The 21,866-nt window shown below is 43.2% G+C and overlaps 2 protein-coding genes across 2 annotated transcripts in view; one reads left to right on the forward strand and one right to left on the reverse strand.

Moving 5' to 3' along the window:
* The window catches only part of fancm (FA complementation group M), a 122,156-nt gene that overhangs the window by 90,472 nt on the left and 9,818 nt on the right, over positions 1-21,866 (reverse strand). The gene's annotated exons all lie outside the window — the stretch shown is intronic.
* soul3 (heme-binding protein soul3) lies at positions 4,358-19,949 on the forward strand. The gene is made up of 5 exons (XM_084310638.1): positions 4,358-4,803; positions 17,225-17,319; positions 18,677-18,818; positions 18,978-19,161; positions 19,551-19,949. Exons 1-5 carry the CDS (start codon positions 4,560-4,562, stop codon positions 19,720-19,722), a joined length of 837 nt encoding a protein of 278 aa, XP_084166764.1. The 5' UTR covers positions 4,358-4,559; the 3' UTR covers positions 19,723-19,949.

A 21,866-nucleotide genomic window follows, 5' to 3' on the forward strand; every position in this document is an offset into this window, starting at 1 on the left:
TGGGGGCCACATCAAATGACGTGGCGGGCCACATTTGGCCCGCGGGCCATGAGTTTGACACCTTGCACTGTATACAGTCACGAAATACACTCCAAATACAACTACAAAACGTTCATGTAAACATGTTGTGACCTGTGTATTCACCACGTGGAGAAATAAAAAATTATTGAATTAGACAATTACGTTTTATAAGCAATATGTATAACTTGAATAAGTAATAAATACAGAAACAATATGTTTAACAATATGTAAATGAGTAGCTACATTTATTTTACATTACATTAACATTTATACGGTCTTTGGCCCTTTGAGGGCAACCATAATGCTGATGTGGCCCTCTGTGAAAATGAGTTTGACACCCCTGGTGTAAGGGAACATCAGGCTCCTGATATCCCCCACTTCCAGTGATGAAGCTAAGCTACGCTAACGGAGCGACTGTTCCCAAAGCTAAATGCACGCACAGAGACAAAAAAGGTATGTATCTTCTTGTCTAACTCCAGGGAAGATGTTAAATAAGCTAATTTCCCAAAATGTTGGAGTTTTCCTTTAAAGCATAGACACGCCCCGGCCTGCGGCACTGCAGATTTGCGTCTCTACAAATCGTAGCTCCAGTTCTGCAGACCCCTCTCTGATTGGTTGAGCTCCATTTCTGCAGCCCCCTCTCTGATTGGTTGAGCGAAGCCCCTCTCTGATTGGTTGAGCGAAGCCCCTCTCTAAGGTACGCGAGGGAGGTGCGCGTAAGGTTATCGAGGTGCTCTCGCCAAGAAAAGAAAAAGATGTCGCAAATGTAATGCCGCAAATATAATGTTATGTTATGTTGGCTCGCTGCGGGGAGGCCGAAGAAAAGTGTGGTGAGCACAGACCATCGCTATAGTTTCCCAACAGGAGTAAAGTCTGGAACGCACCACAGCCTGTCACAAGCAGTAGAGATGTGTCGTAGCAATCCGAAGTGACATTGACCACCAATATAGCATGTACATAAAGACCCAGTGCCTCATCCGGAGCTAACAGTGTATTGCACTATCACAGGACCTAGCATGTCCTACCATGCTCTGTAAATAACTTATGTACATATACCGATATGCCCTACTCTGTTTACTTGTTTTATTGCACAATGTCGTTCTATTGGATTCTATTATATGTTATTGTATTATGCACATCGTTGCGGGCAAGACCACCCGCATTTCATTGTAAACTTGTATGCAAATAAACAACTTGTGACAAATAAAACTCTTGACTTGACTTGACCACCAGCCTCTCTCTCTCTCTCACTTTGACTGCCGGGAACCGTCTTTAGACGTCTTTTCTGGCCATGCTAAAGTTGCCGGAGGACGCGTTACGTCGTCCTTATATCAATATTTCAAAAATCTGCGATCGGATTCATATGTCCCCTCCGCTGGCCTGAGATCCACCAGCAGGACCCACTGAGCTCTCTGGCGGTTCAGGAGCGCCATCTGGTGGCCGATCGGCGCAATCGCCAAACAGGATGTGGCATAGAGGTTGTCCTAGACGTCCGTAGTACTTCCGGGCGCTCGCTATAGGTGATGGGACTCTGGCTCGTCACGCTACACGGTGATCGATTGGCAATAACTCGATAAACAACATGATTTGGACGTATATACCATTATACAAGCTGGAGATGGACCGGGTAAAAATATATCCCATAATGATAAGATTTCTACTCTACGATGATCGCCCAACGGCGCGCAGAGACTGGGGTGAGTTTCAGCGTGTAATGTTACCGTCTTCGATACTAACTGCTATTATCAACATTTGACCCACATTAGATGATTGGTATAACGCTGCCCACGGAATTATAAACGCCCCCTCGCCCATCCGGTCAACATCAGATGACGTGTAGTAACTTCTAGAAGTACGTCTAGTTGGAATTTTTTATATCGCGCTGATTGCCATCAAACTGTATTTCATCATCAATATAATGCATTTGGGGCTATATATCACATTCTGGAGAAAGCTGCAGAAAGAGATGAAAACATACTTATACATTAGACCATACTTTACTATGAATATGTGAATGAAAAAGTTTAACGTTGCTACACAATGAACAATACATATAGGACTTTGAATGGGCCCTAATAATGGCAATGTAGCAATAGAATTTAAAAAGTTATAGCCCTGCAAAGAAGGGGACTTTCTCCATAGACAAATAGCGCTGGCAATCTATGGTATATCATGAATTTAACCTTAGGCAGCCAAAGTGTTAAGGCATTAACTGGGTTAATTAATCTAAATGTTATATTGTTAACTGTCTAGTTAGGCATTAACTGTGTTAATCTAAATGTTATATTGTAACTGTCTAGTTAGGCATTAACTGTGTTAATCTAAATGTTACATTGTAACTGTCTAGTTAAGGCATTAACTGGGTTAAGTGGGGAGTGCGTCATGGTACAGTTTCAGTAAGTGGGGAGTGTAAACAAGTTGAACGCGTCACGTGAAATAACGTTATGTGAATAAACCTATAACGTTACAATGTACAGTTTCTGACAGCTGGCTGTGTTGTGAAATGTGCATAACGTTATGAATAAACCGCGAAGTCACGCGAAATAACGTTATAAACGCGAATCTGGTAGTACATTTATTTTTATCTTCTTGAGATGATAACATTACATCCGCCTTTTACCGCATGACGAGCTAAACCAATCAGAGAGGGGCTTCGCTCAACCAATCAAAGAGGGGGCTGCAGAAATGGAGCTCAACCAATCAGAGGGGTCTGCAGAACTGGAGCTACGATTTGTAGAGACGCTGCAGATTTACCCTATTGCCTACACTGGCTGGGAGGGGGGCGTGATTACGAAACCTAGCCGCATTTCTCGGAGACGCTCTCTGATTGGCACTGACTGACGCTCTCTGATTGGCCACTGACGCGCTTGCCCAATCCGTGACGAGCTGTGTCTTTGCCCATTTCCACGTCAAACAGCCTGCAAACTACCTGGCGTTCTATCGCCATGCTCTGAGTCTAAGACAAACTCTAACCAACTTCGAAAGAGTGCCTAAGCTTAACCGTCGAAAGAACTTGCCGTCACGCTCTAAGACAAACTCTAACCGTAACCAACTTCGAAGAGTGCCTAAGCTTAACCGCGTCTATACAAATAGTAGCTCCAGTTCTGCAGACCCCTCTCTGATTGGTTGAGCTCCATTTCTGCAGCCCCCTCTCTGATTGGTTGAGCGAAGCCCCTCTCTGATTGGTTGAGCGTGCGCATGCGCATGAGCCGCGACAAGCTCCTCCAGAAACTCCGGAGGAAACTCCGTTAAGCTCCAGAGAAAACCCACAGTTCTTGCCCGACGGATGGGAGCGAATCCCGGATCCGAGGTTTCTGATGACTACCCCCAAAACATGGAGGTCGCGAACGCAATTTATACGCATGGAAGTATTGATTACGCCATAACGAATCATTAAAAAAATATACCGTTAACTGGAATATGTTGTGTGTGCCTTTCTGAATATGATTTGGGAGGGTTATAATAGAGGAAATACAGTGTAAACAATATAACGTTATGTGAATAAACCGCGAAATAATAACTAATTCCTTGGTCAATAGAAGTCTCTGTGATACTTTCTGAATATGATTTGGGAGGGTTATAATAGAAGAAAGACAGTGTAAACAATATAACGTTATGTGAATAAACCGCGAAATAATAACTACATTGTAACTGTCTAGTTAAGGCATTAACTGTGTTAAGTGGGGAGTGCGTCATGGTACAGTTTCAGTAAGTGGGGAGTGTAAACAAGTTGAACGCGTCACGTGAAATAACGTTATGTGAATAAACCTATAACGTTACAATGTACAGTTTCTGACAGCTGGCTGTGTTGTGAAATGTGCATAACGTTATGAATAAACCGCGAAGTCACGCGAAATAACGTTATAAACGCGAATCTGGTAGTACATTTATTTTTATCTTCTTGAGATGATAACATTACATCCGCCTTTTACCGCATGACGAGCTAAACCAATCAGAGAGGGGCTTCGCTCAACCAATCAAAGAGGGGGCTGCAGAAATGGAGCTCAACCAATCAGAGAGGGGTCTGCAGAACTGGAGCTACTATTTGTATAGACGCAGCTTAACCAGTGTAGAAACAGGCGTCGGCCAATCAGAGAGCGTCTCCGAGAAATGTGTCTAGGTTTCGTAATCACGCGGGAGGGGGCGTATACACGTCACGTGGTCTGCCTTCATCCCCTATAAACACCACATTCGCCCCAGTCCATGGAAAGCGACGTGCAGAGCATGGACAGACAGACGAGGAGATCTTTCGTTTTTATTACGATCGGTAACTTATAACGACTACTGCGCATGACGTATTTGATTCTCTCACACATGCGTGTATAGAAATCAACGTTGCTTAATGCGCTAATAAAAGCCACGCTTTTTTTTGTTGAACATGAAGGTGTCCTAATCCGGGTTTTGGAACCTAACTCAAAATAAATAAAAAAAAATTGCACCAAGCTAAGTATCACGGACATCCCAGACTTATATATCTTGTTAGGTATTTCGGGGGTACCATATTTGTGTTTGAGTTGACTAGTTTCGCCGACAGCAGAATGGACAGAGGTGGTTGTCAGTTAAGTGGAGGTGGAGGTGGCGGCGATGGACCCGCGTCTGGATCTGGAAACGGGCTGATCACACTTGAAGACCTGGAGTCTTTTTCAGAGGAACAACTGACCGACTCGGGCCATGGAAACCATGAAGAGGAGGGTGCGACGATGGACGAGGAGGAGGCTGACGATCGGCTGCTGCACTATTGGCAGGACGTCGCGAGAGGGCATCAAGTGGAAGTGCCTCAAGGTATCAAAAACGCACTATAATATAAATATAAAAAACACACACACTACAACATATTTCGATTATATGCGAATGGACGGATCCCCCACGTGCACCAGCTTTCTCAAGTTCTGTTTTATTTGTCACATAATCATAAGGTACATACAGTGAAACGCTTGGTTCTGTGTGAGCCTCCTGAAGTACAAATTATGCAAGCTTATTAGAATGCAAAAACGGCAGCTTTCTTCTGTATTATTTATTATGACGTGTATAACCCGTGCAGACGAACACATTCTAACCAGGGCTATTGGAGATCTGCTTAGCAGGGACCCGCTCGCAGGATGACCTGACGGTCCTGACCTGTCAGTCTAATCATCATAAAGCCACTTGTCCTTCCTAACCAACGTGCAAAACAAGAGTGTGCAGTGCACCAAATGTGGACCAAAACGCCCGAAACAAGCCAATATAGGCTTGTGAAAATGGCAGCGTTTTGAGTCCAAGGACAAGTTGTTAACACGACAGTTGTTACAAGTTACTGCACGTTATTAACACCAAACAATCAAATAAAGTACCGTACTAACAGCGCCGCCGCCTCCTGCCATGCGCGCGCGAGAGAGAGAGCTAAAGTAACCTTGTGTAGCCTTCACGCCACCTAACGGTAATAACAATATTATTTTACACGTATCACCCCTCCACCCTCTATTGCGCATAATTTCCCCTTCTGGTCTACTCTCAATAGTGTATGTCTGTCTAACACAGTGTGTTGATCTATGGGTAACAGTACTGTATATTTGCATATCATATATGTCACAAATGTAACAGTACTATATACCTGTATGTCATGTATGTCCCTATAGTACTGTATATAGTCCCTATGCCACCCATAAATGTCATGATGTCATGTAGGTCATAAATGTCACTATGATGAATTGAAAATGGGGGACCCTGATGTAAACAAGACAAACGTCTTTCTCTGGTCTGAATGCCCTTAACAATTGTGTGTATTGAGCCGTACTGTATTGTACCCATTCTGCAATCTGTTAAATAAAGTTTTCATTCATTCATTCATTGAGAAAGAGGTCGTCTAGGAATGCATTCTGTTTGGTTAGGCAATTACCCGTTGGTATTAGGGGCAGGGATAAACCTGACTAAACCCACCTTTTGTGAAATAGTGTGTACCCCACCTTTACTGGCCAATAGCTGGATGCTCACCTATTATGTGTAATCCCTTAGCAAGAGAAAATAGGCTAGGTCACGCTTCCACTTTAGTTTGCTCTCTGTGTGTGTTAACACTTTAATTACTCACACTGGATTAGGCCACTCTGTTTAAAAGCAGAATCTGACCTAAACTTGTACTGCCAGGTACGAGGCTCAAGTTAAGTTGACTTAAGAGCTTGAGTCTTCCCTCTCTGGGAGACTGATCCGTAATTACAATCGCATCATACATTTCAAGTGCAGGCTTATTGTGGACACTGGACAGACAGGTATGGAGCAACTTGTTGCTGAATAAGGAGACTAATTAGTATCATATTACCATATACAGTAATGAGTTGATGACCATGTTGGCGTGATACAAAAACAATGATACGTAAAGCCGCTCATGGCTTAAAAATAGCTGTAGTATCCACACAGGGGAGGAAATTAGGCCACTTTACTGGCCAAATGCTAGTATTTTTTACGTTTGGCTGGTAAAAAAATCAGATACCCGCCAGTTGGCTGGTAAGCCAAAAAGTTAGTTTCCTCCCCTGCTGGAGAGTATACAAAAAAATTAAACATTCTGCAATCACTGCACTGGCAAACGGTGCGCGTCTCCTGAGTGTTCGCTTTAGTCGACAGTGCCACGAGAGCACTGCACAAGACCACCCGCGGACATATAATGTTTAATAAACGTTTGCGCAGTACTGGCCAACCCGCGGACATATAATAATAAAAGTCCCGCGGTACTAGGCTAGCCATCAGGAGCACTCGCAAACAGATAACGTTAAACACAGCAGAAGATGGAAAACAGACAGACTGACCAACGGGGAACTGCATCCAACCCTAGTACAACCCTCGAGTATAAGTTACTAAGGACACATTTAAATCACAGAGGTGTAATGTTAGTCTACTGGAACTGTATACAGTGGTTAGCTTCTAGTTAGCGTTTTAGCTATAGCTGCTTGCTAGCTAACGTTAGCCCCGTGTGCTCAAAGCAGCCAGCTAGGTGTATCTGTTATGACTATAATGTTTCCAAAAAAGCACCGGACTACGACGTAAGGTTAGACATTTTATTTCATGCTCAAAAGCCCCTGGCTTGCACATCGCAGTCACGAAAGGGGCTAGCTCAACCAGTGCACTGTGCACAACAGCACACCAACCGCACACTTGACGGTACTTTACAGCACTGTCGTAAGACCACCGTGCTGTCTTAAAGGCACAGTGTGCCTACCCAGATGCATACACAACATTGACGCGGCTTGACATACAAAGAAGTAATTATCACAATTAGCGATTTTTTTTGTCTGGTAAAAAATCTGTTTGGCTGGTAAAAAAAATCAGATACTCGCCAGTTGGCTGGTAAGCCAAAAAGTTAGTTTCCTCCCCTGTATCCACAACTCTATGCTGGCAATACTGGGACTTCATCAGGACCTGACAAAGGCCCTCTGGAGCTTTTATCGGACTAAATAAATTATTGGAGCATAGTGTTGCGGGTCCTCCTAAGCCCTTTATTTTTATCGGACTGTACTCAACTCAACCCAGCACCTGACCCTGAATGCACATAAAACTATGTTTACGATTTGCTATTGTACCTCGTGGGTCAGTAACAATTACCACATTGCCGTAAGTGAGTAACAGGAGGTAGGCAGTGGTGTTGGGTGCGTTACTGCCATGGCTGCCGTTTAAGGATTTGTAATTGCTTTTTCGCTCTCCTAGTGGTCGTTATTACCTCAGTCAAATAGCCTGTGGCGTTTCATCTCGGATCGATCAATCATGAAAGAAAACGCGATAATAAATCATACCCCATCTGCCGGGTTCTGATGAGGCTCTCTTTTCAAATTCGCAGCAACACAATTCGGTTGCTTTGATTGATTGAAAACTTCATTAACAGATTGCAGAATGGGTACAATACAGTACGGCTCAATACACACAATTGTTAAGGTTATGCAGACCAGAGAAAGACTTTCATCTTGTTTACATCAGGGTCCCCCATTTTCAATTCATCATAACATTTATGACATACACGACAGTACTCTCTGGTAAAGGGGAGGAGTGGAGCAGCACATTAAGCCTATTCTAAATCTGGAGAATTGTTGACCAGGCCTATGTATAGCTGGCATCAGCTGGCGATATGGCTAATATATCATAACACAATCTTATCAAACATTTTCACAATTCACAATAATATGAACCAATCACAATATTCTTTCAATTATACATTTCCAAGCACAGTTTGTGAGCGACTGTAAACAGCAGAGCTGCATTTACTGTAAGTCTTTCAGCACAAGTAATTTGGGACAAGTCTCTAGTCATTTGCAGCAAGTCTCAAGTCGAGCCTCTAGTCCTTTGCTGAAGGTCTCAAGTCAGTCACAAGTCTTTATTGTCAAATCCTACATATCAAATCCCATGTATTTTTTATTTCTAGCTAAATTACACGTAGAATGTAAAAAAAAAATTAATTCTACAGCTAATGAACTGATAAGAAGTCAGCTACTGATGCATTTGATTTGTTCTATTGTACTCTGTGTAGGCCTGTTTATTGATCTATTTAATTTAATCTTTTCACTGTTGCAACATGTGTGGTTGAGTCTGAGCAGCCAAGTCTCAAGGTATAAAGTCAAGTTGAGTCTTACAGCAGGCAAGTCACGTCTCAAGTCTTAATTTTTGTGACTCAAGTCCATATCAGGTTGTGTCTCGAGTCCCCAGCTCTGGTAAACAGTGACAAATCCCACGTGGTAACAGTATAGACACTCCATTTGCAGGCTTTATAGAACGTATGGGTCTAGAATATGTTGTTATGACATTCCTTACAACATAAAACAACATTAACTCTACTACAGCTGTCCAGCTGTTTCTTGGAGCTTGGGGGTACCTCTTCAAAATACAGGAGGGTGCTCTCTGATATCCCTTGATCATTTTCAGATATTAACACCTTCATGCCCGAAAATGCCCAAATCACACAAAAATAGGGATTTATGATATTGCATGCTGAATATGAATTAAATGCATCAAATTGACATTCTCTAATGTGTTTACTTTTCATATAAGGGGTGCTATAGTCTGTAACTGTCAAGAAGATCTACAGGACATGATGAATAAGCTGAATGTCGAATGCAAAAACTATGGAATGTCGCTAAACACAAAGAAAACTAAAGTAATGATCATTGAAAAAACACCAGGAACTGTTTGTAAAATACAGGTGGATGGAGAAAAACTTGAACAAGTGAAGGAGTACATGTACCTTGGAAGCTGGATCAGTGAAGGTGGAAGAGCTAACATGGACATTAAGAGAAGAACCGGAATTGCAAAGGGCGCATTCTGGAACCATAAAGAATTATTGAGAAGAAACATAAGTTGGAAAACGAAGACCAGGATTTTGGAAACGTATGTTATGTCAGTCTTTTCATACGGAGCAGAAGCATGGACGCTGAATGAAGAGGCAAAGAGGATGATAGACTCTTTTGAAATGTAGACGCTGAGGAAGATGCTGAAGATAACATGGAAGGATAAGATCAAGAATGAGGAGGTACTGAGAAGAGCGGATATGCAAGGAGGACAGCTGCTGGAGAGGTTGAAAAAGAGAAAGATGGAGTTGTGCGGGCATGTTCTGAGAGGATCCAGCGAGGAGATGTTCAAGAAGGTGGTGATGGGGAAGGTGGATGGAAAGAGAGGAAGTGGAAGACCAAGAAGAGGCTGGGTAGACGACGTCTGTGATTGGAGCGGAGTGAGAGGCGGAGTCACGGAGTTGGAGAGAAGAAGTGGGGACAGAATGGGTTGGAGAGTGATAGGCAACCTTCGGAACGAAGAAGCCACCTAATGATGATGATGGTGATGTGAAATTAATATTAACCCTTTCAAACTAGGCCTGTAAAACAATTTTTGTAGCAGGAGTTATTAGCAGCGACACACAACTTAAGTTTGCATTGTGTTGGTCCATTTATTCATATGGGCAACAAAAAAAAACAGGAAAAGGGGTACAGCTCTTCCCCCCACAAAATGAATCGAACTAAGTGCATGCCCACTTATGCACGTGTGCATTACAAAAACAGTATATATTAAAAAAAAAATTTAAAAAAAACACACACACACACACACACACACACACACACACACACAACTAATCACACATTCTCTACATACTAAACATGTTCCCCCAGAATTCGCCTCAGCAGAAAGATCCAAAGTGGTCGGGAAGGGGCAGGAGACTATGCCATGGTTCCATGGATGAGGGCACGGGGCAGAATGTTCGTAGGGGGAACTGTAGGCCTTGCAGAGGCGTGGGGCATGGTGTGAGGGCTTTAAGCCGATGTTGTAATATCTGTGGCGGTTTGGGAGAGGGCGTATACGAGACTCGCCACGGGATTTTCAAAATAAGAGTATCGATATGAACCAATCTTTTTACGTTGCATGGACCCATAGTTGCTACAATTTCAAGTTGCTGGATGAGTGGCGGCCGGTGCTACGTATAGTAGGAAGGGCGCGAGGGGCTGAAGGGGGGGTTTAAAAATCAGTTGTGCAATAGTCAATAGTCAAAAATCAGTTGTTTCTATACAATTCACTTATGACATAAGTCATAACGCTGTGCGTACTGCGTTGTGTGAGAGAGAGAGAGAGAGAGAGAGAGAGAGAGAGAGAGAGAGAGAGAGAGAGAGAGAGAGAGAGAGAGAGAGATCGCTTAGATTTATTATCTACAAAGCAGGCATGGCCCACCTCATTTCACTGTATGCCTTGTGTATGTATGTGACAAATAAACCTCTTGAATCTTGCCATATTCAATCAGTTTCAGTAACTACAGAACAGTACATATTGTAATAGACTCACTTGTTGTTGTTTTGTGGTCCGGGCTTGACCTTTCCATGATACAAAATGTAAATATATAAAGTCACTAATCCATTGTTAGATCCAACACTGTCTAAATGTACAGTATCTCGTGATTATCTCTCCGACTCCTGAGAATACACTTCTTATTACCGAACCAGCTAAACGACAGACATTTACGGTGGCCAGTTTCGAATTGCAGCCTCCCGTAGGTGCTCTTTAAGAGCGGTTTTGAATGTGGGTAGGGATTCACATTCCTTTACAGCTTTGGGTAGGGCGTTCCACATTGATGTGGCATAATTGCTAAACGTGTTTAGTCCCTTGTTTGGGCCGAATCTGGGTTTAACATGATTTGTGGAGCTTCCTCTGGTGTTGTGGTCGTGGTATTCACTGACCTTTGGGAAGTATTTTGACATGTACATGGGTACCTTAGTCGTATAGTGTATCTTGTAGACCAGGCCCATTGCAAGTTGCTGTACTCTGTCGTCTACTCTAAGCCATTCTAGGTTGTCAAAGTGGGCAGGGGTGAGGTGGGTTCTAGGGGTAAGGTCAAGTAGTAGTCTGACCAGTTTGTTTTGTGATGTTTGTAATCTTGTTTTTAGCGCCTTTGAGGTGCTTTGGTACCATGAGTTGCAAGCATAGTCGTAGTACCCTTGAATGAGTGCTCCTGCCAGAGTCTTCAGGGTATTCTTGTTTACCAGAGAGGAGATCCGGTACAAGAATCTAGTTCGTTGGTTGAACAAGGAACATCCTGAAGGTGTAGCTTGGCTTATTGGGGCCAAAGCGTTTAAGTGGTGAGGAGGCCATATCTGTGTCTTGATTAGTTGAACATGTCATCAGTGAAGACGACCTCCTGTAAATTAGATCTATGGTACAGTATGACACTGCTGCTGCTCATTTAGATCCAGTTTATACCGGCCCATAGCCCCCCCCCACCCTCAAGACCACAGCACTAATTGAGGACGTTTTCAAAGGGATTAGCTTGCCTGTAACAGTTCTATTACATAGGCCTGTACTGGTGCATGAGGGGGCTGCGTGACTAAAATACTGTACAGTAAGGACACACGCCAACCAGGGGTCTAGCCACTGGCAGACTTTAAAACATGTCCTGCCTGAATATTTTAGTTGATGCAGAGTTGTAAACTTTCAGTTAAGACTTTTGGACACAGAGACGGCTTAACGATGGCTTGTCTTATTAGCCAGCTATCTTGAGCCAGTGTTTACAAAGAATAACACTGTTTTTGCACTTTAAGGGGCTATGCACTGCTATTCCTAGCACTATTTGGGCAACTTTACACAATTCCTGTTAGTCTATTGAAGACATTTGTAATTTTTTTTTCAAAAAAATTCATTGTTTTATATTTCTAATCAAGTACTCGAAACCATCATTTTTCAGCCTCGAGAAATCAGGCTGTTATGGCCTGGCTCTGCCCATAAGCACTTTGAGTGACAGTCAGACCACAGTCTGCACTGGTAGAGGGAGGGAGGGAGGGGGGGGGAAGAGAGAGAGAGTTCAGTTCAGTTCAGAGTTTTTATTTGCCACATGGAATAATACAATCATAGTTTCTTCATTAAAAAATCATAAATAGTCATTCCATGGACAAAAGGAGCAGGAAGAAGAATAAATCTTATAGTTATATAGTTACCTGCCCCTTATTCCTAAACTAACATGTATTTTCTTAATGGTCGGCGTATAACCTTATTTACACAAATAATCATTTATACCATGAGAGAGAGAGAGAGAGAGAGAGAGAGAGAGAAGCCCCTCCCTCTCTCTTCCTTTTTTTCTTTCTATCACTCTCCCGTTCGGAGGTGTGTGTCGCGCGGACCTCCGTGCGGCAGGTCCCCCCCCCCCCCCCCCAAGTGCCCCCTCTCTCTCCCTCCCTCCCTCTCTCTTCCTTTTTTTCTTTCTATCACTCTCCCGTTCGGAGGTGTGTGTCGCGCGGACCTCCGTGCGGCAGGTCCCCCCCCCCAAGTGCCCCCTCTCTCTCCCTCCCTCCCTCCCTCCCTCTCTCTTCCTTTCTCTCGGCTCCCTCTCGGCTCTCTCTTCCTCTCGGCCCCGCAGCCCCACTCGCTGTCTAGTCTAGGTAGAATGGGGGCGGGCATTAGCTCCAACCACAGAGCCAATCGCATCACTGTGTCTATCCACAGCGCCCAGTGACGTGCTCAGGGACTTCAAATCAAAATGACCCGATTTACTAGAGGCACAGAGGGGGTGGGCTGAAACGGAGCAATTCGCCAATATGGTATTTAGACCCTAAAACACATTGATACGAACTCCTATTACTATAATACAATGCTAGAGACTGAAAAATGACATTTATAATGCATGGGACCTTTAATTAAAAAGGAGAACTACGCCCAATTCTAAGATGTCATATGTTATTCCTATTGTCGAAGACTAAAAAATGTAAGTGAACATGAACAACTCATTCTCCCAAATCCAAAAGCTAGAGTGCTAAAACTCAAACTTGTGATGTCATCAGGTCATCAATATTTGAACGTGAGTTACTCACATCTGAAGCTGCTCCGTACACAATGAATTGGGACTGTGGTCTCCCATTCATCGTCTTTGGAGCAGCTCCACACTTTATACCTTAACCCTTTCACTACAGACCCTTTGACTACCACACTACAGAAGGTCAACCCTTTCACTACCACACTACAGACGGTTAACCTTCGGTAGTGTGGTAGTGAAAGGGTTAAAGGGTCTTACTTCTCCGTTTTCTGGCATTGGGGGAAGGGTAACTCACCTTCAAATATTGATTCAACTTCCTCAGGCCATGGAAGTAACATTGGAATTTTTTATTTGGACGGTGTTCCCCCTTTTTTTTTAGGTCAGCTCAGCTCAGACCACAGCCATGTGAAGCAGCCCTTCACCGTTTAGCATGTGATGACTTCCTATCCAAGTGACTTGATTGAGAGAAACCATGTTGTTATCTACTGTTACGGGCCAGAGTGTTTACAATAGCCCCTCACAAAGAGAAAGGAGGAGGACCGATGGGAGCAGAAACCATCACACGACATGAAATAATGTAGATGGAAAGAAATAGCAACACTGTCTTATAGGGACTGCTACCTTGTGATTTCATTGAGCTGTAATTAACACAACACAAGAATTCAATATCCCAGACGACATCACTGGTGGCCATATTCAAACTCATTTACTCCGTCAAGCTAAATGAATGTGTGCAAAAAGGTTTTTGGAGTGTGTGGAATTGTGTGCAAAATAAATCATGGTTTTTCTATGAAGTGTCCCTTTTTTAATAGGCGATTAACGGTTAAGGTGAGACCCAGGCAGGCTGACCTCTCCCCTGGACTGCAGCATTGATACCAGGTGTGACAGCGACTGTGTAGCAGCTGTTCTGTGTGTCACACTGGGGGGCCACAGATGTGCCCATATAGAACGGAGAAGAGTGTGGAATAAAAAGTGCTGCTAATCACCTCATATTTCCAGGCAAGAGGGCTGCTGCCAGCTTGTCTTTTTTGTATAAACACATCCCATGTGCACACAACGCAGTATCTAGAAAGGTATATATTGCCCTATAGCAGGGGTTTCCAATAGAGGCATTTTAATTTGGCTCGGCACAGTTATATTAATCAAACTCGGATAAGAAAATTATAGTATGTACGTTTCTCCTATGACAATAGCAGCCGCTTTTATTATGAAATTCGTAGCGCAGACAACTTTTATTATGAAACAGGAAGGACATGAAGGAGCTCTCCAACTGGAGATGGTGAAGCTGTCCACTTCAGAGGTGCTGAAAGCGCAAAACCGTGACAGTTTGTGAATTCTGGTCCAACATAGTGTCAAACTTCAAGAACATCAAAAGGCTGGCAATGTTCTTCCTGGCCATGTTTGGATCGACATACACCTGCGAGTCCGGCTTCTCCACAATTAACTTAATCAAAAGTCAACAAAGAAACAGAATTATGAGCGAACACCTCCACCAGTGCCTCTGCCTCGTCACAACGTCATATCAGCCGAACTTTCGAAAACGGTACATTTGAGCGGAGATGCCACTTTTCGCATCGACACACTGGTTTCGGCTTGATCCGATTATTATTTTCTTTTTAAAAGAGCATTTTGGTTGTTAGACTTGTTTTGATGTTTTCAAATGTGTTAGGTTATTAAACAAAACAAGTGTTGCGCTTCTCTGCCATGGACAATTACATTTTTTTATTTCATGAAAGTCTAGGCCTGCATTAAAGTGTTTCCAGCAGTAGGCTATAATTGCGCAAATTTGATGCTCCTTCATATAACAAAAAACTAAAATGGTTATTGAATAGGGGTGCACAGATATATCGGTCGCGTATCGGTATCGGCAGATATGTGCCTTGTTGACTGCAATCGGCCTATCGGATAATAAAATTTACAGATGGCAGTGGCCGATAATTATCAATATATATATATATATTTTTTTTAAATAAATATCCTCAAACTAAATCCTCAATTTGAATAAAGTGATTAATCTGATTAAATTAGTATTTTTTTATTAAATCAACTTTCTTTAACACATTAACTGCCACGCTTATATCCATCAATGTATGATCACTGCCACCAGTCTAAGCCTATGGAGATGTTCACCTTCTTTGCAGGGCTATAACTTTTTAAATTGTATTGCTAAATTGACATTACTATGGCCCATTCAACATCGAGTATCCATCGTTCAGGATGTAGGAACGTTATACTTTTTCATTCATAGATTCATACGAAAATACCGTCTAGAATATAAATATGTTTTTATCGTTTTCTGCAGTAATTCCCAGAACGTGAGTTATAGGCATAAACGCATATATAGATTATCAACTGCCGTTTGTTGCCGATACACGTTATATTAAAAATTTCAACTGTACATGATCCTAAACGTTATGACTGATCATGCGCGGATGAACGGGGGGGGGGGTCGTTTATAATTCCGTGATCGTCAGTAAATGCTTTATGTAGTATGGGTGATATATTGATCAGAGCAGTTTGCATTATTAATAATAAACACTCACGCTGAAAATGACGTCAGCGTCCGCTTACCGTTCGCCGATGAGACTGGAGGAAAAAGATCCCACTTATTTGGCGGTGATCTACTCGATCCATTTCCAGTTTGTATAATAATAATAAACGCCCAAATCATATTGATTATTGAGTTATGGCAGCGATCCATATACACAACGTGTGTCTAGAGTCCTGCAACAATATGCGAGTGCCGGACGCATTTGCCCGGTGCACCGAGATCATCAGAGATCCATTTCCGGTTGTAACTCGCCGATCATCCACCAGGCGGCAGTATTGAAGCATTGCAGAGTTGTGCAGGCTCCCACTGCATCAGACCAGGCTCCGTGAGGGCATTCTGAATACCATGGCGAAAAAAATGAAATATGATCTCAATAACGTCGTACGCCGTGGAATGGCAGAATTAGCATGACCTTGAAACATGTTGTACGACGGATTTGGCGCAGGATGTGTTAATGAATATAACTTTATATAATATAAAATGAATATAACAAGAAAATGGACCGGGCAGAACATTTATTGGGAACCCCTACCCTATAGTGTTCCTTTTCTTCACAATTCTTTGTTTATAAAAGGAGAATGAGCTAGCTAAGCAGTTTTGCCCATAGATGCAGTGGTAGCCTAATATTAATCTGTTTCGGAATATCCACAATAAGGTGAATGGAAACTGGAGTCAGCTTGCTCTCCATCTCATACACACACACACAAACAGTCGTTGCCCCTCTACACTCTCCGTCCACTCGGAGCTGCTCCCCTGATCAATGATTTACAATGTAAGCCATGTGAGAAAGCCAGCGTCTCATACACTGGAGGCATACTGTTGCTTTTACATGTTGCACGTTGTACATAATGTACAAAATGTACCTGTATTACGGACCAGATATATCTTCTGCTAATTTTTTCAGGCCGAGGAATGTAGACCTAGAACTAGTTAGATGAAGAGAGAGAAAACGCATGACAAATCTCATCTGCTCTCGTCACATGACAAGGCTTAATATATGCAGCCACAGTCGGGGTCATGAACTGAACAAGAAGGAGTATGTTAGGCCGCGGCGGGACAACACAAACACAAGCCTGTGGCCTCGGGAAACAAACACTGTGGACAAACGACAAACACCAGGCTGGCAATGTGTTTACTCTTCTCTAATCTAAATCTAAACCACATGCTATCTTTGAAAAGCTGCGGATCCAGCCCCCTGGCTTTTTCCAAATTTCAGAGGGCTGAATCATAGAATTATTATAGTTTACTATATGACGATTCAGGGGACTAAATCCAGGGTAATGTTTTGGAGCCAGGATAATGAATGGGAGGCAGGGAGCTAATTCACTAACACTGCAAACTAGCCTCTACACACCAATTCAAACTTAAAAACCTGTCAATGCATTCAAACTGATCCAAGTGTTTCCTTTTTTAAATGACAGATATGGCACAGCCCATCCAACAGTTGACCAGTAACAACCATGGCCGTAGTGATAGACAGGCTGTCCCCTACAACTTCATCACACGTAAAGAGAAGGTAAGACCACAGAGGTAAGACCCTCTACTCTTAGCACAGGAAATATCCATTATGCAAAAGAGGGCCCGGTTAAAGCAGTGTTGTGTCTGCAACAGAAGCTGCGGCGGAGGTGAGAGAGAGAGGGGGAACAATTATCCTCGACAGGCTTTAAATAAATCGTGACATTTTGAGTGGCGGCGAATGTAGTTTGGAGAAATGTTCAAGACGCACTTTGTTCCACTTTCTCCTATGAGCCGGCCAGTTGTTAGTTTACATCACAGTCATATCCCAGTACTTCTTATACACCCCCTCAAATATTTAAGATTGAATTCATTTAGATGACAGAATGGATGCACAACAATGTCACAATATCATGATGTCATTGCGATACGACACCAATGCGATAAACGATAATATTTAATTATCGTCCAGTCCAGAGTAAATCAATTGGTTGAACTTGTTATTAGTAGAGGGTGGCGCTTCAACACCTACAAAGGAAATAGCCCAATTATTATCATCCCAGTGCGGCTAGACGTTCTTAAAATCAGCCCCCACTAGGGATGGGTACCGGTACTTTTAAAGGTACTTACCGAAATACGTCGGTACTACTGAGTATCGATTCACGTGAGATTTTTTTTAACCTTTTTTTTCCCATGTCAACGTTCACACGCACAATATACGCTTACCTAGGATTTGACTTGATTCAACAACAAAGCAGTCGGGGCAATGGCAAGCCGAAAACGGCCGAAAGTGTAGTTATTTGAAGTTTGGATAAATTTTTTCACAACTGAGGTAGGTAGATAACATTTTTAGAGACTAAAGTACAGAAAAAAGGTACCGTTGGGTACCGGTATCTATTCACAGGTACCGGTACCGTATCGGTTCAAATGTGAAGGTACCCATCCCTACCCCCCACACACCCACGCCTACTGAAACACAGGCACGAAGGTCACAGTTACAAGTGAGGATGTTAGAGAAGATGGAACAGAATCCAACTGTATATGTTGTAGGTCCAGGCCGACAACAATGACAAACCTTTTGCGTTCTTGAACCGACCGCCGCTGATTTCCGGTCAACTGTGTCACTACAGAGTGGAAGTTGTCAAGCGAATACTATATGGAACTCTGAGACAGAGAAAATAACTGTTGTTTATAGGGATGCACAATATATGGGCTACTGTACCGGGCGACGTTAGTGATTTATTTTTATGTATCGTTAACAGTCTGATGATTAAAATGGGACAGATGTGAAGTGCAACACATCAAACATTTCACCGAAAACCCGTCTATAGCCCAGCGAGGAGACTTAAGAAGAACTAACGAGCCTAATCCTTCCTCTGTGTGTGTGTGTGTGTGTGTGTGTGCGTGTGTGTTTTAAGTGCGACGAGGTGCTGTATGAGAAGCGCAGCTATGAGAAGGCCCACTGGGCGTGCGTCACCGTGCATGAGGACACCTATGAACAGAGCATCTGCTACGGCTTCATGAGGCTAATGAGATACATCTGCAAGGAGAACTCCTTAGGTGAGTACACACACTACACACCACACACACACACACACCACACACACTTTCAACATTTGGCCAAATTTTCCTTTTTCCATTTCCGAGAACCTCACCTCTCTCGGAATCACCAAATTAAAAAGGTTTACACGTGTTCTCTCTCTCCTTCCGCCTCGCCAGGCGACTACCTGGGCATGACGCTGCCAATCGTAACGGTGGTGCGTACGGATGACAACCAGTCGGTGATCTCCCGGGACGTGACCGTAGCCTACTACCTGCCCGCGGTGCATCAGGCTCAGCCCCCGCAGCCCACGGACAGCGAGGTAGTCATCGAGGTCTGGCCTGCTGTGGTCGTCTACGCCAGGTCAGTGGGAGTCTGTGGAGGAGCGTGTACTGCTGCTACGCTAACGCTAATTAACTGAGCATCAGCCATAATGAATATCCAATCAACGGGGGATCAATAGATATGGTAATAAACAGAACGTGAAAAAGAATGATGATAGAATTAGGCATAATTATGTGCCCGCTGTGTCTGTTTATGGACATGGAAATTGACCTGTGTCAAGCCCCGCCCCCTTTTCTTGATCCTCCATTCACAGCTGTTGCTTCCCTCGGACAAACGGAGACAAACCAAGTTTGTCTGAGGAAAGCAACAGTTGTGATTGGAGGATCAAGAAAAGAGGGCGGGCTTGAGATAGGTCAATTGGATTCCCCTCTTTTTTTCCCCCCTCATCTTTCCCTGCTTCTCTTCAGGGCCTTCTCGGGACCCACCAACGAGGGGATCATAGTGGACCAGATCAGAGCCATGGCCGAGGTGCTGGACTCCCCCGGCTTGTGCATCGTCGACTCCTTCATCGTGGCCGGCTACACCAACCCTGCCCACAGCAACCGTCAGAACGAGATCTGGTTCCTGGAGCGACAGTGAAAAACATTCCTGTCCTCCTAGACCTCCGTTAGGACTCCCTGCATGTTGTCCTTCCTGCTAAGCTATGATGCCCTCCCTTACAGCCACCCTACCCCAATACACTCCAGACAAGTTGGGGCTTAACCGTTTGTGACAACAGCAGTCAGCCCAGCCTGACTGTGATATCCCCCACCTTCTGTCACCCCTTACTGTATCTAACCCACAGAAACCGACCAACTCGACCCATCGTGGACCCGACTCTGTAGATAGAGAGGACCCTGCTCTTACTTAGAGCACTTGTACCGCTTTCCCCGTCTTATCTGTGGCACAGCTGTTTCGTCTTGTCATGTGAGGGAGGGGGGTCCGAAACCACCAGATAAACTAGCCGCTCTCCCTCCGAGTCTTATCTCTCGCTAAGGTGATTATTAACTCTGTCGTTGTTGAGCTGCTGTTCCTTTAACACTCGTCTTCGCCACATGGTTCCCTGCAGATGTTAAGGAAGGCAGGTGAAATTTCCTCTATGTTTTGAAGAATATATACAGTGTATACAGTATCGTTTTTGTCTTTTTTAATTAAAGTGAATCTAGTTTAGATTTGTAATATATAAGGCAGATACCAATTATGAATGAAATCGGCATTATAGTCCTGCTTCGTAGATCTAGCTAAACCGTAGAATTGTACACATATGGTAGAAGGACGAGTCAAATCTTATCCAAAGTTCTGTTCCGGACAGCTGTGCAGGGAAGGTGAGGGGGCATTGGGGGTGCAGAGTGGGGGTGTAACCTGACAGTAGACAGTATAGAGATCATGGCGTTCAAAAAGAGGATATCTGTTGCAAGACAGCATAGATAAGCTAGGAGAGAAAAACTTGGATTGCTTGAAGAAACACTATGTAGATTTCACAACATTGGAACACACTTTCATAAGAAGAACCAGCGGTTATGAATGTATCGGTATACAGGGACATGACGGAAACGCAAATGTCACAATACTTACAAGCCAAAAGCTGAATGAGTCAGATTTGTATTGCTGTGTATGACAATCAAGCGTGCCGTTCTGGATACTTCCCCCCTCCTCTTTTCAGAAGCCATTGCACTCCTCCCCCTTAAGAATGATGTTCACATAGCCTAAATATTATACAAACACAACAGTTGACTTTGGTCGCACTCTCTTTCTATGTATTGCTTTGCCTCTATTTTAGTTAGTGTGTGTGTGTGTGTGTGCTACTGTACCTGAGAATGACCACTGCTGCTGTACCGAGAAGCAACAATGCAACACATTGTAAAGAGAGGAAGGCATATTACTATACTCAGTGATATAGACTATTTGGCTGATATCTTTTGTTCTTTAACGTAAATGAAATCGTACTCGTATTTTAGGTAGAAGATGTTAACGTTTGTATTCGAGGAGACCTATAAACAATTGAAGGAAAACATGTTGAGTTTAAGAACGACGGCTAAGACGGGAGGTATTGTTTTTATCGTCACAGTATTTTTTTATGAAACAAAGCAATGGCAAAACACATAGCGATACGTTTCACACGCATTATATTTAATTCTTGTTTTTAAAAAGGAGAAGATCTGCACTTTTCTACACCAAATCATCACTGTGCGACAAACTTCTTCACAAGGTCAACGATAGTGATAATCAATAATCAGTCCCATCGCCTACTGTTGTACGCGTACGCAAACAATAGCCTAGTTGTAAACAGTTTTCTACCTCAGTTGAAAATGTTCTGCAATAAATGTTCAATAAGTTGTTAGTCAGAATTCATTCTTTGGCAGAAAAACCTAGCAAAAAAATCTATTTGGATTTCGACTTGGCTCTTTGGGTGTCAAGTCGAGTGACATATCGGTCATTGAAATAATCACTATGTTGATTTTGGACAGATCTTTTCTTGCCTGGTTATTTGGGAACATTCAGTTTGAGCATTTTACCTCAATTTTTCCGTCTGCTCATTATTTTTTATCAATGTTCATTCTTTTTCTCATGTTTTGTAAAAGTGTGCTGTACAGTGACATTTAATTGAAGTGCAACAGCAAAAGCTACTGTGGTTTATGATTCTGTTCAGTAAGAAGTCAATGTTTATTCCCGTTCCTTTGGGAAATAAAGTGATGTTGAATTGCATTGGTTTCTGTGGTATACTGTAAACACAGCACAGCTTC

This window comes from Notolepis coatsorum, assembly GCF_963971535.1.
Source record: "Notolepis coatsorum genome assembly, chromosome: 3".
NCBI classification, from domain to species: Eukaryota; Metazoa; Chordata; class Actinopteri; order Aulopiformes; family Paralepididae; genus Notolepis; species Notolepis coatsorum.